The sequence below is a fragment of the Aquila chrysaetos genome, chromosome 15, assembly GCF_900496995.4.
Source record: "Aquila chrysaetos chrysaetos chromosome 15, bAquChr1.4, whole genome shotgun sequence".
Lineage (NCBI taxonomy): Eukaryota > Metazoa > Chordata > Aves > Accipitriformes > Accipitridae > Aquila > Aquila chrysaetos.
In genome coordinates this window covers 12,392,516-12,405,301 of record NC_044018.1, presented here as the reverse complement: position 1 = coordinate 12,405,301, position 12,786 = coordinate 12,392,516, and the positions used below count along the sequence as shown (strand labels likewise).

At 41.7% G+C, this 12,786-nt stretch overlaps 1 protein-coding gene across 9 annotated transcripts in view; it reads left to right on the top strand.

Moving 5' to 3' along the window:
* VSNL1 (visinin like 1) overlaps positions 1-12,786 on the top strand; it is a 93,589-nt gene that overhangs the window by 30,414 nt on the left and 50,389 nt on the right. For 5 of the 9 annotated variants that reach the window (XM_030036854.1, XM_030036860.1, XM_030036859.1 and 2 more), the window contains exon 2: positions 10,220-10,382. In XM_030036854.1, the coding sequence (XP_029892714.1) occupies positions 10,221-10,382 (162 nt within the window). In that variant the 5' untranslated portion in view covers position 10,220. Of the gene's footprint in view, positions 1-5,442; positions 5,462-10,215; positions 10,383-12,786 lie in introns of those variants that run through there. The other 4 variants (XM_030036852.1, XM_030036853.1, XM_030036855.1 and 1 more) reach the window with 2 other exon arrangements.

Below are 12,786 nucleotides of genomic sequence, written 5' to 3'. Positions count from 1 at the left end.
TTTTAAGATTATTATTAACAACGACAAAATAGAAGAGAATAGACTGGTGAAGAAAATACTCATTTCACTGCTGAAAAGTGAGGCTTCTTCCTCAACTCACACCTCCTTGTTACTTACTGATCACCATGGTTGGTAGAAGCTGGGCCAATAGCAAAATGAAACTATGGCAACAGATGTACTTACGTGTTTGACACTCAGCGTTAACAAGCATATTGTTCTCTTCAGAAATTAATCACTAACTTCTCTAGAGCATATAAGTCACCAAATTTTGTTGAAATATTGGAGAAGAAGTGGACATCAAAAAGAAAAAAAAAAACGAGTTTGAGTTATGGCATGCAAAAAAGCCAAATAACAGAGTTAAGGAGGAAGCAAAAATTTTCTTAAGGACCACTGATCATCCAGAGCCTAAGCTTTCTGTAGAAATACAGACACTCTCCTCCCTGTGGTCTAAAAAGAGACTGAGAGAAAGAGCAAGCAAAAGAGGGATTTTGTCCCTGTCTCTCCAAGTCTAAAGCTAAGTGGTAGAGCCTGGAAGCTCTTCTGAGCGCTTATGTCGTGTTGAACAACCCAGATAAGACTCTGCTTTATGCTAAGAACCTCCTCCTATGTCCACTTGCAAAGGAGGAAAGCCAGCTATGGCATGTGGTAAGCAGTTTCCCAATCCAAATGTGAAGAGGGGGCAGAAATAAGACCCTGTGATGTACTTCAGAACACATGTCTGCAGGTTAGTTTATAACCAAGCTGCCAGCTTCAGCATCGGGCTTTGAATAGACCCCTACTGTGACCCACAGGGGTGCATCAACAGTGGAGCTACTGGTGAGTCTGGTATTGCCCTGGTTTTTCATGTTGAAAATGTAGAGAACTCCCTTTTTGTTTTATTCCAGACTCAACAGAAAACAAATCCACACTTTTAATGAAATAAATCCAATTTTTGCTTCCTGGTCACCTAGAGAAAAAAAGCCCTACATACCAGTCGTTGTTATGTTAGAGCATCCTCCTGTACAGCTTTTACCCTTTCAAATGTTTTTTTATTGCTTAAATCTAATTGAATATCCATCTCATTTCAAATAAAATTTAAAATTGTATCTCTCTTCTTTTGCTTAAACCTCTTTTCTCCATTTATTATTCAATTCAGTTGGATAATTGCATTCCTTAATGTCATTACTCTCTGTTTTTCCCCATTTCTTTTACACGGAGAGATTGCAGGCCTAAATCTGATCTTTGGTAAAGCCAGTAAAGTAATCTGAAATCACTGGATTTATTCCAGTTTTTGCTGTAGTGTAATATAAATCAGAACCTAGCCTGTTTGTTTCACCCTTAGTTTGAGGTTTATGTTATCAGCAGTAAATTATGACTGCTTCTAACTTCAGTATGTTGTTACACAAACACACACACACAGATTCGTATTAGTTTTTCACTGATGGACTTCGCATCATTTTGGGATGGGAAGCATAAGTTCGATTAAAAACTTAGAATAAGCCCTAAGTTTTGTATGAAGGAGAAAGCTGGTAGTTCAGGGTGGGTTTTGCCTCTGAGTTGGGGCAACAACATGTTCCTGAGGTCACTGATAGGCAATATACCAATATGGAAGTATATTAACTCTCCCTATACCTGATAATCAATTTCTCCCCAAATTACTACTGAAAGGATGTCTGCAGTTCTTGAGTCGCAGAGCCACGGAGGTTGGCAGGGACCTCCGAAGCCTGTGTAGTGCAAGGCCCTGCTCGGTCCGCAGGGCTCAGCATTGTCCAGCCTGATTAGGCTTTCGCCGTGTCTGGTACTCTCTGCCCCTGGCGCCTCTGCCAGTGTCTGGGGTGGTGTTCCTTGCCTGGCTTTTCCGCCCCGACAGAGATGGCTTACATCTTCCACCCCTACAGGTTGTTGCAGCCCTTCTTCCTTGCTGGCAAAGCGCAGGCGTGGAGCTGCTGTGTGTTTGGATCCATGGGTTTTGAGAGAGGAGTAGGAGGATGGGACTGAGCAGAGTGAGGGGGTCTTTGACCTGTGGGAATTTTGGAGAGCTGCAGGTGCCACAACACGAAGCAGTGTCTGTCATGAAGTAAAGGCTCCTGGTCGTTGAAGAGGATCCAGTTGGCTGGCTTACAGGAGAGACAGTGAAGGCAGAAAGACAACTGCTGCCACCACTAGTTCCTTCTAAGCTGACTGACCCCTTTTGAAAAGGTTTAATAGTAGTGTAGTACTTACATGGTGTCAGCATAGTAAGGTCTGGTATCATGCAACAGTACTAGAACATTCTCCTCTAAAATATCGTCATCTTTTGCTCATATTGGGGGAAAAAAAGGGATTTCCCTGTCCAGTGTGGTTCTACTATGCAAGGTATAGGACAGGGCTTGGGGTCATCCCTGTTTCATGCAAGCTGGCTTAGAAATTGTGTTGACAACTGATGTGAGGAGATGCTTCACAAGTTGTCTAGGAAGCATAGAGTCATAGAATGGTTTGGGTTGGAAGGGACCTTTAAAAATCATCTAGTCCAATCCCCCTGCGATGGGCAGGGACACCTTCCACTAGACCAGGTTGCTCAAAGCCCCGTCCAACCTGACCTTGAATACTTCCAATGATGGCACATCCACAGCTTCTCTGGGCAACCTGTTTCAGTGTATCACCACCCTTATCGTAAGAAATTTCTTGCTTACATCCAATGTAATTCTACCCTCTTTCAGTTTAAAACCATTGTCCCTTGTCCTGTCACCACAGCCCCTAGTAAAAAGTCTCTCTCAATTTTTCTTGTACATGCTCTTTTAAGTATTGAAAGTCTTTGTCTTTCTTGTAAGCCCCCTTTATATATTGAAAGGCTGCAGTAAGGTCTCCCCAGAGCCTGCTCCAGGCTGAACAACCCCAACTCTCTCAGCCGGTCCTCATAGGAGAGGTGCTCCATCCCTCTGATCGTTTTTGTGGCCCTCCTCTGGACCCGCTCCAACAGGTCCCTGTCCCTCCTGTGCTGAGGACCCCAGAGCTGAACGCAGGACTGCAGGGGGGGTCTCACCCGAGCGGAGCAGAGGGGCAGAATCCCCTCCCTCGACCTGCTGGCCACGCTGCTTCTGATGCAGCCCAGGATACGGTTGGCTTTCTGGGCTGTGAGCACACATTGCTGGCTCATGTCCAGCCGGCTCATCCACCAGTACCCCCAGGTCCTTCTCGGCAGGGCTGCTCTCAATCCCTTCATCCCCCAGCCTGTACTGATACTGGGGATTGCCCTGACCAAGATGCAGGACCTTGCACTTGGCTTTGTTGAACTTCATGAGGTTTGCATGGGCCCACTCCTAAAGCCTGTTGAGGTCCCTCTGGATGGCATCCCTTCCCTCAAGCGTATCAGCTGCACCACTCAGCTTGGTGTCATTTGCCATTGAAGCACTGCTGTTGGACAAGGTCATTTCAGTTCTAGCCTTTGTTTATGGTTTGGATGGGAAAATTCCTCCTCTTTTCCACACATATGGTTCCTTGGGTATTTATTTCCATGGGGATTTGGGTATAAGATTGTGGGGTTTCTTGTGTGTGAAAGACAGGCTACGGCTCCAAATTTCTTCTTCTGTGAATCAGTAAGTGTATTTGAAGGAATGAAGCATCTGTGTGGCTTGATAGCCTGCTTCTGTCTATCACTGATGCTGACATTAGTAGAGAAAAGGCAGTGTCAGGACTAGCCTGAGGAGAAAGGAACAATACTGGGAGTTGTCAGGAGTTACAGTTATTATCAGCACACAGCTGGAAATTTGATAAACAGCCTGCTCAAAAATAACATGAAAATTATTCTGTTACTGTAAATTACAGACTTAGTTCTCTGCTTTCCTTAGCATTTAATTGTTTGAGGTTTTGTTACCCCTATATATGTATGAATGTTGGAGTCTATACAGTGTTTTATGTACCGTTTATGGATTTGTATTGTATCAAAGATTGCAAAGACACCCACCACACTTGCGTGCTCAACGCCTGGATTTCACATGTAGTCCCCAGCAGTCAGCATGTTCCTGTGGGAGCTTGTGGGCTGGGAGCGGGCAGAGGGGTGGGGATGAACCACAGCTTTCCTTCCAACCTAATGAGTGCCTGCCAGCACAGCTGAGCTGGCAAAGTGAGTGGTGTCATTTGCTTCTGGCATAGTCCACACGACTCATTCCCATTTCCCAGAGCCAGGGAAGAGCAAGAAAAACATACACCATACAAGGGAACTCATTTAATGCACAGACCTCATGAGGCTGCAGAGGTGTAGGTTGACTACCCCCTTCATGCAGGTTTCCTGGGAAAACAGGAGCATGAACATGGGCAGGTGTCAAAGCAGGCAAAATATACTCAGGTAAGTTGGGGTAGCCCCGTTCCGTTAGGTGCCTGTGCCCAGGGACATAAGGCAAATCTCCCTGCACAGCCGGAGTCAGTGAGGGGCGGGATGTGACTGCGGTCACCAGCACATCTTCTCCAAATGACCCTTCGGCTGAGCCCTTTTTCTCTCAGCTACGCGTGGAGGGAATTTAGGCAGCTACTGTGGATACCAAAAGTTAGGCGGTATGATTGCCTCATTTCCCGCTAACTGTTTTACAGAATCACAGAATCACTGAGGTTGGAGGGGGCCTCCGGAGATGCTCTAGTCCAACCCCCTGCTCAAGCAGGGTCAGCTAGAGATGATTGCTCAGAGCTGTGTCCAGTTTGGTTTTGAGTATCTTCAAGGATGGACACTCCACAGCTTTTCTGGGTAACCTCTTCTAGTGTTTGGTCACCTGCACAGTAAAAAAGCATTTTCTTACATTCAGACAGAATTTCCTGAATTTCAGTTTGTGCCCATTGCCTCTTGCCTCTCTGGGCACCTCTGAGAAGAGGCTGGCTCTGCCATCTTTGTTCACCCCGTTGGGTATTTAGACACACATTTATAAGACCCCCTGAGCCTTCTCTTCTCCAGGCTGAACAGCCCTAGCTCTCTCAGCCTTTCCTTGTATGACAGATGCTCCAGTCCCTTCATCACCTTTGTGGCCCTTTGCTGGACTCGACTCCTGTAAGTCCATGTCTGTCTGGTACAGGGAGCCCAGCACTGGACCCAGCACTCCAGATGTGTCTTATGAGTGCTAAGCAGAGGGAAAAGATCATCTCCCTCAACCTGCTGGCAACACTTTTCCTAATGCAACTTGGAAAGAAAATGGTTTTATATAAGTGGGTTTAAGGAAAGCAAGCAAAATGACACAGAACTGGGTTTTTAGCGGCATGGTTGGACATTGTTGGTGCTGTCTTCTCAAAGGAATTTGGGTCCTTTTTCAGCACAAATATGAGATCTTCATTAGCACTCAGTTTACTCTTCCTTAGGAACAGCCAGAGTTGTATTTATTTGCACTTCGTCCCTTTGAACACTTGCCGAGGAGGCCAAAGGGGAACGGAGAGGAGGGGAAAGAGGAAGCAGGTGGGAATGGAGCTGTGTTAGCGACAGTTTGGGGGTGTTTGAAATCGTTTAAACAGCAAACAAGCTTCCGTAAGTCATGTTTTGCTATTGAACTTTAACTTTTTTTTTTTTTTTCTACTTCTTAGGTCTTTAATAAAATTTTGGTTTGTAAAACTGTGCTCAAAGTGGCAGTTTAGTACTGGCAAGCCAAGTGGGAGAGGCAGACCTGATAAACCTGTGCAGGAATTGCTGTAAAATATTCCAGGGAAAAATCCTTGCCATTGGCCAGGAGGTTTGGATGATGACTGTGTGGAGAGCGGAGAGTTTTTGAAACAGCACAAGCATGTGTGGGACATGTGATAGCATTTCAGGAAAAATATATAAAAAAAGATATAAACAGGGAAAAACTGTTTTAAAACCAGGTATGGTCTTAAAACTGGAGGAACTGTCTCCCTCTTCCTGCATGTGACTTAATGCCCGTTACCTCCAAAGCCCCCAGTAAATCATATAAAGTCAGTTTGCTAAGCCATGCTGCTGAGTCATTTTAGAGTAACTTCCAGCTGCTGCTGCAGCCCTTTCCTGCTTCCCGGGCTGGCTGGCATGGACCTCCCGAGGTCCAGTGGGGCGAAGAGCAGGCAAATACATCCTCATATTGTCCCTGCCTGCTGCTGGCACAGCCCGGACTGCTTCAGGTTGGGGATCGGTTGTTTAATAAAATTCCATCTTTTAAATCTGACCCTCCTATGGACCTGTAAAAGCAGCTATTAAGGTGTTACTTAATGAAGTATGGAAGTACTACTGTACTAAGCATTTCTCTTAAGCTTGTTTCTGTGCGTAGCAGACAGCCTCTTTGCAGCATTTCAGCCAAGAGGATGTGTTTTTAAACTCAACCTTCATTGCTGTTGCTACTTGTGGCACAACAGTAGAGCTCTAGTATTTTTCTTGATCTCTAATTTGGATTGTGTTGCCCTTGCTAATATTAATAAGCATTCTTCTGCCAGAGTAATCTCACTGGGAGCAGACTCGACACCTTTACTGATGTACCTGGTTCCTTGTTTATCGTGAATTTCTCCCCCACGACGGTTTGGAATCGAAGCATGTTGCTTTTTTGTTTGTTTTTTTTTTGTTTGGTTTTTTCTTCCCTTTCATGGTTTTTGCCAATCAGAAAATGCAACAGAAGATGAGTAACAGTGCTTGGATTGTCACATTGCATGATTGGAAGCATGAAAGTTGGAAGCAATTTTATAGTTTAAAAGAATAAAATTTACTAAACAAAGAAATGCTTGCAGAGTGACCTTTCCTCCTCTTGAAAACTTAGTGATTGTGCAGCTGTTGTCTCCTGTCTTTTCCTAATGCATATTCATAGATTTTCACAAGGAAAAAACATGTTTGGGAAATCATGATTATAAGTTAATTAAAAATAGTTTTCATTTTAGAAAATTAAATGTGTTGGCAGTGGCATACTCATTGCTAATGGGTGATTGTACTTTTTCAATAATAATAAGGGATTCAATGAAACTCTAGAGGATGTTAGAATATGATTAACTAGATAATCTATGTATTTGAGTTTTTATTCCCAAATAAGCCGGATCTCCCACAGCCAGAAGTGTGAGTTTATATTTGATAATTATATGAGACTCTTGAGCTTTCTTGCAAATTGTAATCCAATTCCATAAGAAAAGAACTTTAACATGAGAAGAAAGAATGAGTGCCTCTAATTACAGGAAGGCATCGTGACCAGCTTGGTCAGCTTGTTCAGTCCCTCGTCAGAGACAGAGCCCGGCAGATTATGCACCCTACTGTGCTGGAGCAGCAAGTAAGAGTACAGAACCCAGCAGTCCCAAATTATACCTTCCTTAAATACTGGTTTGGTTCTGTGGAACAAATGGTTTCTGAAAGTGTTTAGCAAGATGTCAGCTGTGGTTTTCATTTACTAGAGGATATTGTATGGTGAGGTACATCAGGGATGGCTGGAAGGTGTTTGGGACTTATTGGACAACCTATGGCAGAACAAGCAGCTGACCAAAATGAGGGACCTGTATCACAGAGGCAGAAAACTGGTGTCTTGTTTCTCCAAACTGATGTTAGAAAAGGTTATGTATGGATATGTTTGTCCAGCTCTTTAGTCGTGTGTTCTTACATATGTGCAGACCCACTCCATTTTCTATAGTGTTTTACATCCATATTACTGAAAACAACATAGCTAACTTTGGAAGATGGTGCTGAAATTCACAGTCCTGTCTGCTTCCACCTCTGTGTAGTGCCAGGTCCAAGGGCTGTAAAGCTAACAGGATAGATACAGAAAAGTTGCTATTGCAGAAAATCTGTCAGTCAAAACCACCCGATTTTTGCCCACTGAAGATGCTTTTTTTCATGTGTAAGTGTCATTGAGTTAAATATTAATAGGGATAAGAATCCAGGTGAAAAGAGTCAAGTAAAAGCACATTTGACTAAATTAAGGGAGCCAGAAGATGCCTTATGAATCTACCTAAGGTAGTTACTATAATTGCTGAGAATCTTCAAGGATCCTCTGGGTCCTAAGCAAAGCACCTTATGACTGCAAAGGGTAACGCAGTTTAAAGAAGAAAAAAGGGGAAATAAACAGGCCCCGTAAAGATTAAAACAAATAAACCAGTCTATTGTTTCACTTAAAAGCCATCTGAGTTGGAGCTAGAGAAATAACTGTATTAGTATCCTTTTAGACTCCATGGGATTTAAACTCAGATTATGCCAAATTAGGTCAATGTCATACATGAGAAGATGGGGACCTCAAAGATAAGGCTGTGGTAATTGTTCTAAATACTATAAATTGCAAACCCGTCGTTTAGTCAAAACAGCTAATTTCTGGACATCTGTGTACAATTAGGCCTGTGGCAATTAACTGAAAGGTAGAACTCTCCCATATTTATGCTAAGTTTACCAAAACGTGTGGATGGGAGCTTGGCAAAGCTTCTAAGTAAGTTTAGAGCAAGCAGTGTGCTGCCCTTAATTAACAGCTGTGTGAGTCCTTGCAGCGGGTTCTTGTAGTTCAGAGAAGATGCAGGGCCTCGAGCAAGAAAGCACTGCAGCATCTCACAGGGCTGGTAGAGGAAGGATATGCAGAGCCTGGGGAAGGATATGCTTGCTGGAAGCACCCCAAGAAATGCTGCCCCACTTCCACCTCCAGTTAAATCTGTGCACAGCACAGCGCACTTGTCTAACAGCCATGCCACAAAGGCATTGAGAAGTTTCTGGCTGGAGTTTCTAGCCCGATGGGTTGTGGCATTTTGTACTTTCCGATGACCGAATTTCCCAACTTTGTATCAGCTGAATGCTTTGACGGAAGACACCTTCCTTCTCGGTGTCGGGGATGTTTGTGCAGCTAAGTCGTGTGCTGTCTTGGCAAAGAGGTTTGCTGCCAGTCCTGGTTGTCTTGGTGGGCTGGGGGCTGTGGGAGGGGGTGAGGACAGGCCGGGGAGGACCATGGCCAAAGGGGAGAGGGTCCGTGAGGTGTTTCAGGAAGGGACCTGGTGCAGCTGCTAGTATGGGACCAGGGGATGTGTTGGCCACACACAGACCAGGAGGAATGGTTAACTTTGTGCCTGCTCAAGGAATGTTCCTGTAAAGGAAATTATATAAATATATTGATTCATTGGAACAGAACAAAGTATGTACTTTAGAGGAGAAGGAAACTTCCTCTTTGAAGTAGGGGAATATGCAAAAGCAATAGGTTAATATCAGGAATGGGTGGTGATATGGACTAGAAATCAATGCATACAATATGGTGCTGTCATTAGAGACAGATGCTATACTGGGAGATAAAAATGGAAATGCTAAGCTAGGCTCAGGAAAGAAATTATTTATCTCTTTGCAGTTCTGTACAGGACAAGTTAAGTACTGTCTGTCATCCGATTGAAAAATAACTGAAAGACATCTCCTGTCATGAAACAAACTGTAGTAGAATGGAGAAAAGTTAAAAGAAAAGGGTTTCTCAAAAGTTCTCTCACAGGACATCTTTGGTCAAACATCAAAGGATCTGGAAATATTTCAAAAGGGCCAACATGAGTAGTACTGAAATTACTGTATTCATCTATACACAGATGCATATTTTGTATTTCTGTATGCTTTATGTTTAATATTTATAAATGTGTATACAAAATGTCTATGAGAGATGTAGTAGATACCTCCAGAGTTAACAGTGATGAAATAGAAACTGTTGTGTATCAACTATGCAGTAAATGTATACTTATATGTATACCTATACGTATATATAAGTGTATATATACACATATATATGCATATATATATAAGAATTACATTTATTTACCCAGTTTGGTTTCATCATTTTTTGAGACCAAGTATGTGGACTCTCATTGCTTCCTCCCAGTGGAACATGTAGTGCTGTACGTTACAAGCCTATCCACAGCCTTGTACCTGTGAGGAGTAGTTGCTAATGTGGCTGTCGTATTAGAAGAGATTTTCAAGACAAAGATAAAGAGGAATTCTGTGGACATCTCTGAATCTGTGAAAAATTTTTGTTAAATTCAAAGAATAAGTGAAGTCATCTTTTTCAGCCTTAGTGTAAAGAAAAGCTAGAAATTACTTAATCTGAATGCAAATGAGCAGTCTGTCTCCAGGCCTTAAGACTCCTAAATGAAAGAAGAATATTGTCTTTTTCACTACTTACAGCCTCTAATATTCAAGCATAACTCAGGTACCTGTTCACTAGCAAATCCGTGAAGTTGCATTTGACTAAAAGCAGCAGTTGAGTATGAAACAAGTGATGAGTTCAAGCTTTGTTGCTAACTCCAGTTTAAAATGTTCACAGCAATTTGGCTAATTGTATTAATTTATTTCTTCTTAAGGCAGAATGGGGAAACAGAATAGCAAGCTGGCCCCTGAGGTGATGGAAGATCTGGTGAAGAGCACGGAGTTCAATGAACATGAGCTAAAACAGTGGTACAAAGGATTTCTAAAGGACTGTCCAAGTGGTAGACTGAACCTTGAGGAGTTTCAGCAGCTCTACGTAAAAGTAAGTTATTTATTAAGTTCCTATTATTTGGCCGTAGAAAAGGTTGCAAAGTAATGTAAAGCAAACATATATATGGTCAAGAGCTGCCAGTCATTTAGACTAAGGAGTGGTCTAGGAGAAGCAATGGTGAAGATGAGGAGATAAATGGGAAGTGCTACCCTCATCACACCAGTGATTCATATAGCTACAGTGACCTAAACGAAAAGTTTTTTTAAAAAGCGTGATTTACTGACAAGAAATATATTCTCTGCACTCTCTAATTTATGGGCCTCTTTCTCCTTCAAAGAGTGGTTGTGGTCCTGTTCAATAAGCAACGCTTTACCCATGTAATACGACTGGAATATAAACCGCGTGAATGCTGGACCTACTCATGTGAAAGACTGTCCTTCTTTTGGTTTCAGAAAAAGTGGTGAAGTTTCGTGGCAGTATGTCCTGCAGATAAATTACGCACTGTGCACAAAGGTTTTCTTTCTCTAAATTTTAAGTATTGCCTTTATTTTTTTCCCTACTGTCTCTTTGCCCTTGTTGTATAGGAAAGGCAAACCAGGCTGCTCGGTTTATTTTCTTCTTTTTTTTCATTATTTTATCAAGTTCAATGTAGTCTTTTCCTTACATTTATTATGTATTTATTCTGTAATAAGAAGAGCATGGGGGCAGCATAAGAAGTGTATTCATGTTACAAAGATAATTATATTTTAATTCAGAATCGAGTGTCTGCCTAAAGGTCAGAGACTTCAAAGTAATTTTAATTAGGAAAAATACTGGATGGTGATGATGAACAGTAGGATCAGAATGGTTCATAAATACAATGTGAGGCTGAATAAAAATAAAAAAGCCTTTCAAATGTAAGTAGTTAATATTGAGTACACTGACAATTTCTGCAGACAAGTGCGACTATCTGTCTTTTCCCTTAAATGCGTGCTACAGTCCTTTCCTAAATTTCTTCAGCCTTGAAACAGATCACTGCAAATTATTACCTAGCCCCTTCTAATGAAGGGTCTAACAAAAACTGCTAACTCCAGCTTACATAAATAAGGTTCTGTCTTCATATTTTAATATTTACGGCTCAAGATGTTGCCTCACAATCCTTTCCTTAAGAAATGACTGACTTTGTAATAACTGTTATTTTCAGATGAAAGAATTTTTACTGCCTCGGGTATTGTGCTTGTTATTAACTGATAATTTATAGCTTCCATTTTAAACAGTGCTCCATGCATATCCAGCAAGATCAGACATCTAATCATTTCTCATACATGTTTTTGAGGAGAGTAAATGGTCTTTACAAAATATGGGTGCCTAATAAAGTACGTTAACTGTTTAACTCTTTAGAAATCATTATTTTCTTTTTGGCAAATCACAGTAAAGGGATGAAATTTTTTTGTGTGTGTGATTTTGTGTGTTGTAGGGAAAGATATCTTCTGAAAATAGCTCGAAACTGTTAGGACTTCCTCTCTTCAAAGAGGCTTTTGAAGTGTTCACAGATATTTCACAAGATACTTTACTCGTGAAGGAATATCAGAGAATAAGTTCAATATCATGTTTACAAAAAGGTAGTGCAAAAAATAACACAAAGAGCACAGCAGTATTTTGCTCTTGAAATTTGGAGACAGCTCTATGGTCTTACTAAGCTGCAATATCTGGCTTTTAGTTTTATGACCTCATATATTTTTAGATATGCACATCAGATAAGATTGTCTCCCTTGCTTTGGTAGTTATGGGTTTTGAGATCTGCTCTGTAATGGTACTGTCATATATTTAGTCCGGTTTATTGTCATTCTATATATAATGCCTGTATACAGAGCAAAATACTAATTTTGCAGAGGAGAAATATGATTAGCTGTAGTAAATCCAGAGCTTTACTTCTTCTTCTGTCACAGAAATGCTTGTAAAATAATGGCCCTGGGCTCTCCGAGGAGCTAACAGTCTGAGTGTTGGCCGTGGTGGCGACTTCTCCTATGTAGGACATTGTGCCTGCCCTGGCTGCTGGCTGCAGACAAAACCCCAGATGCAAAATTTGATCTTTCCAGGAGGAGCCACCAGCAGGAGACCCAAATCGTTATGGTTACATTTACAGCATTTCAGTTCTTTTAATGCGTATTCAGGGTGAAAATGTATGAAGCGTGTATTGATTAGTAATTCCTCTGTGTGAACTTATAGTTGGGAGGGATGACATTTATCTGTTGGTCTGAACTGGATTTTCTTGAAGATTTCCATAAATCAATATATTTGGAAGAAAAATACAAGACTTACCTTCAGTTCAGATTTACATTTTCTTAAGATGACACTGTTTCTTTGTTCATGAGAGTTGTGTGGTGCACTTTCATGTGTATTGATAAAAGGGTGTTGGTGATCTAAGATTCAAAGAAAGCTCTTCTTTTCTTTTACTCACACACAGTAGAAGATC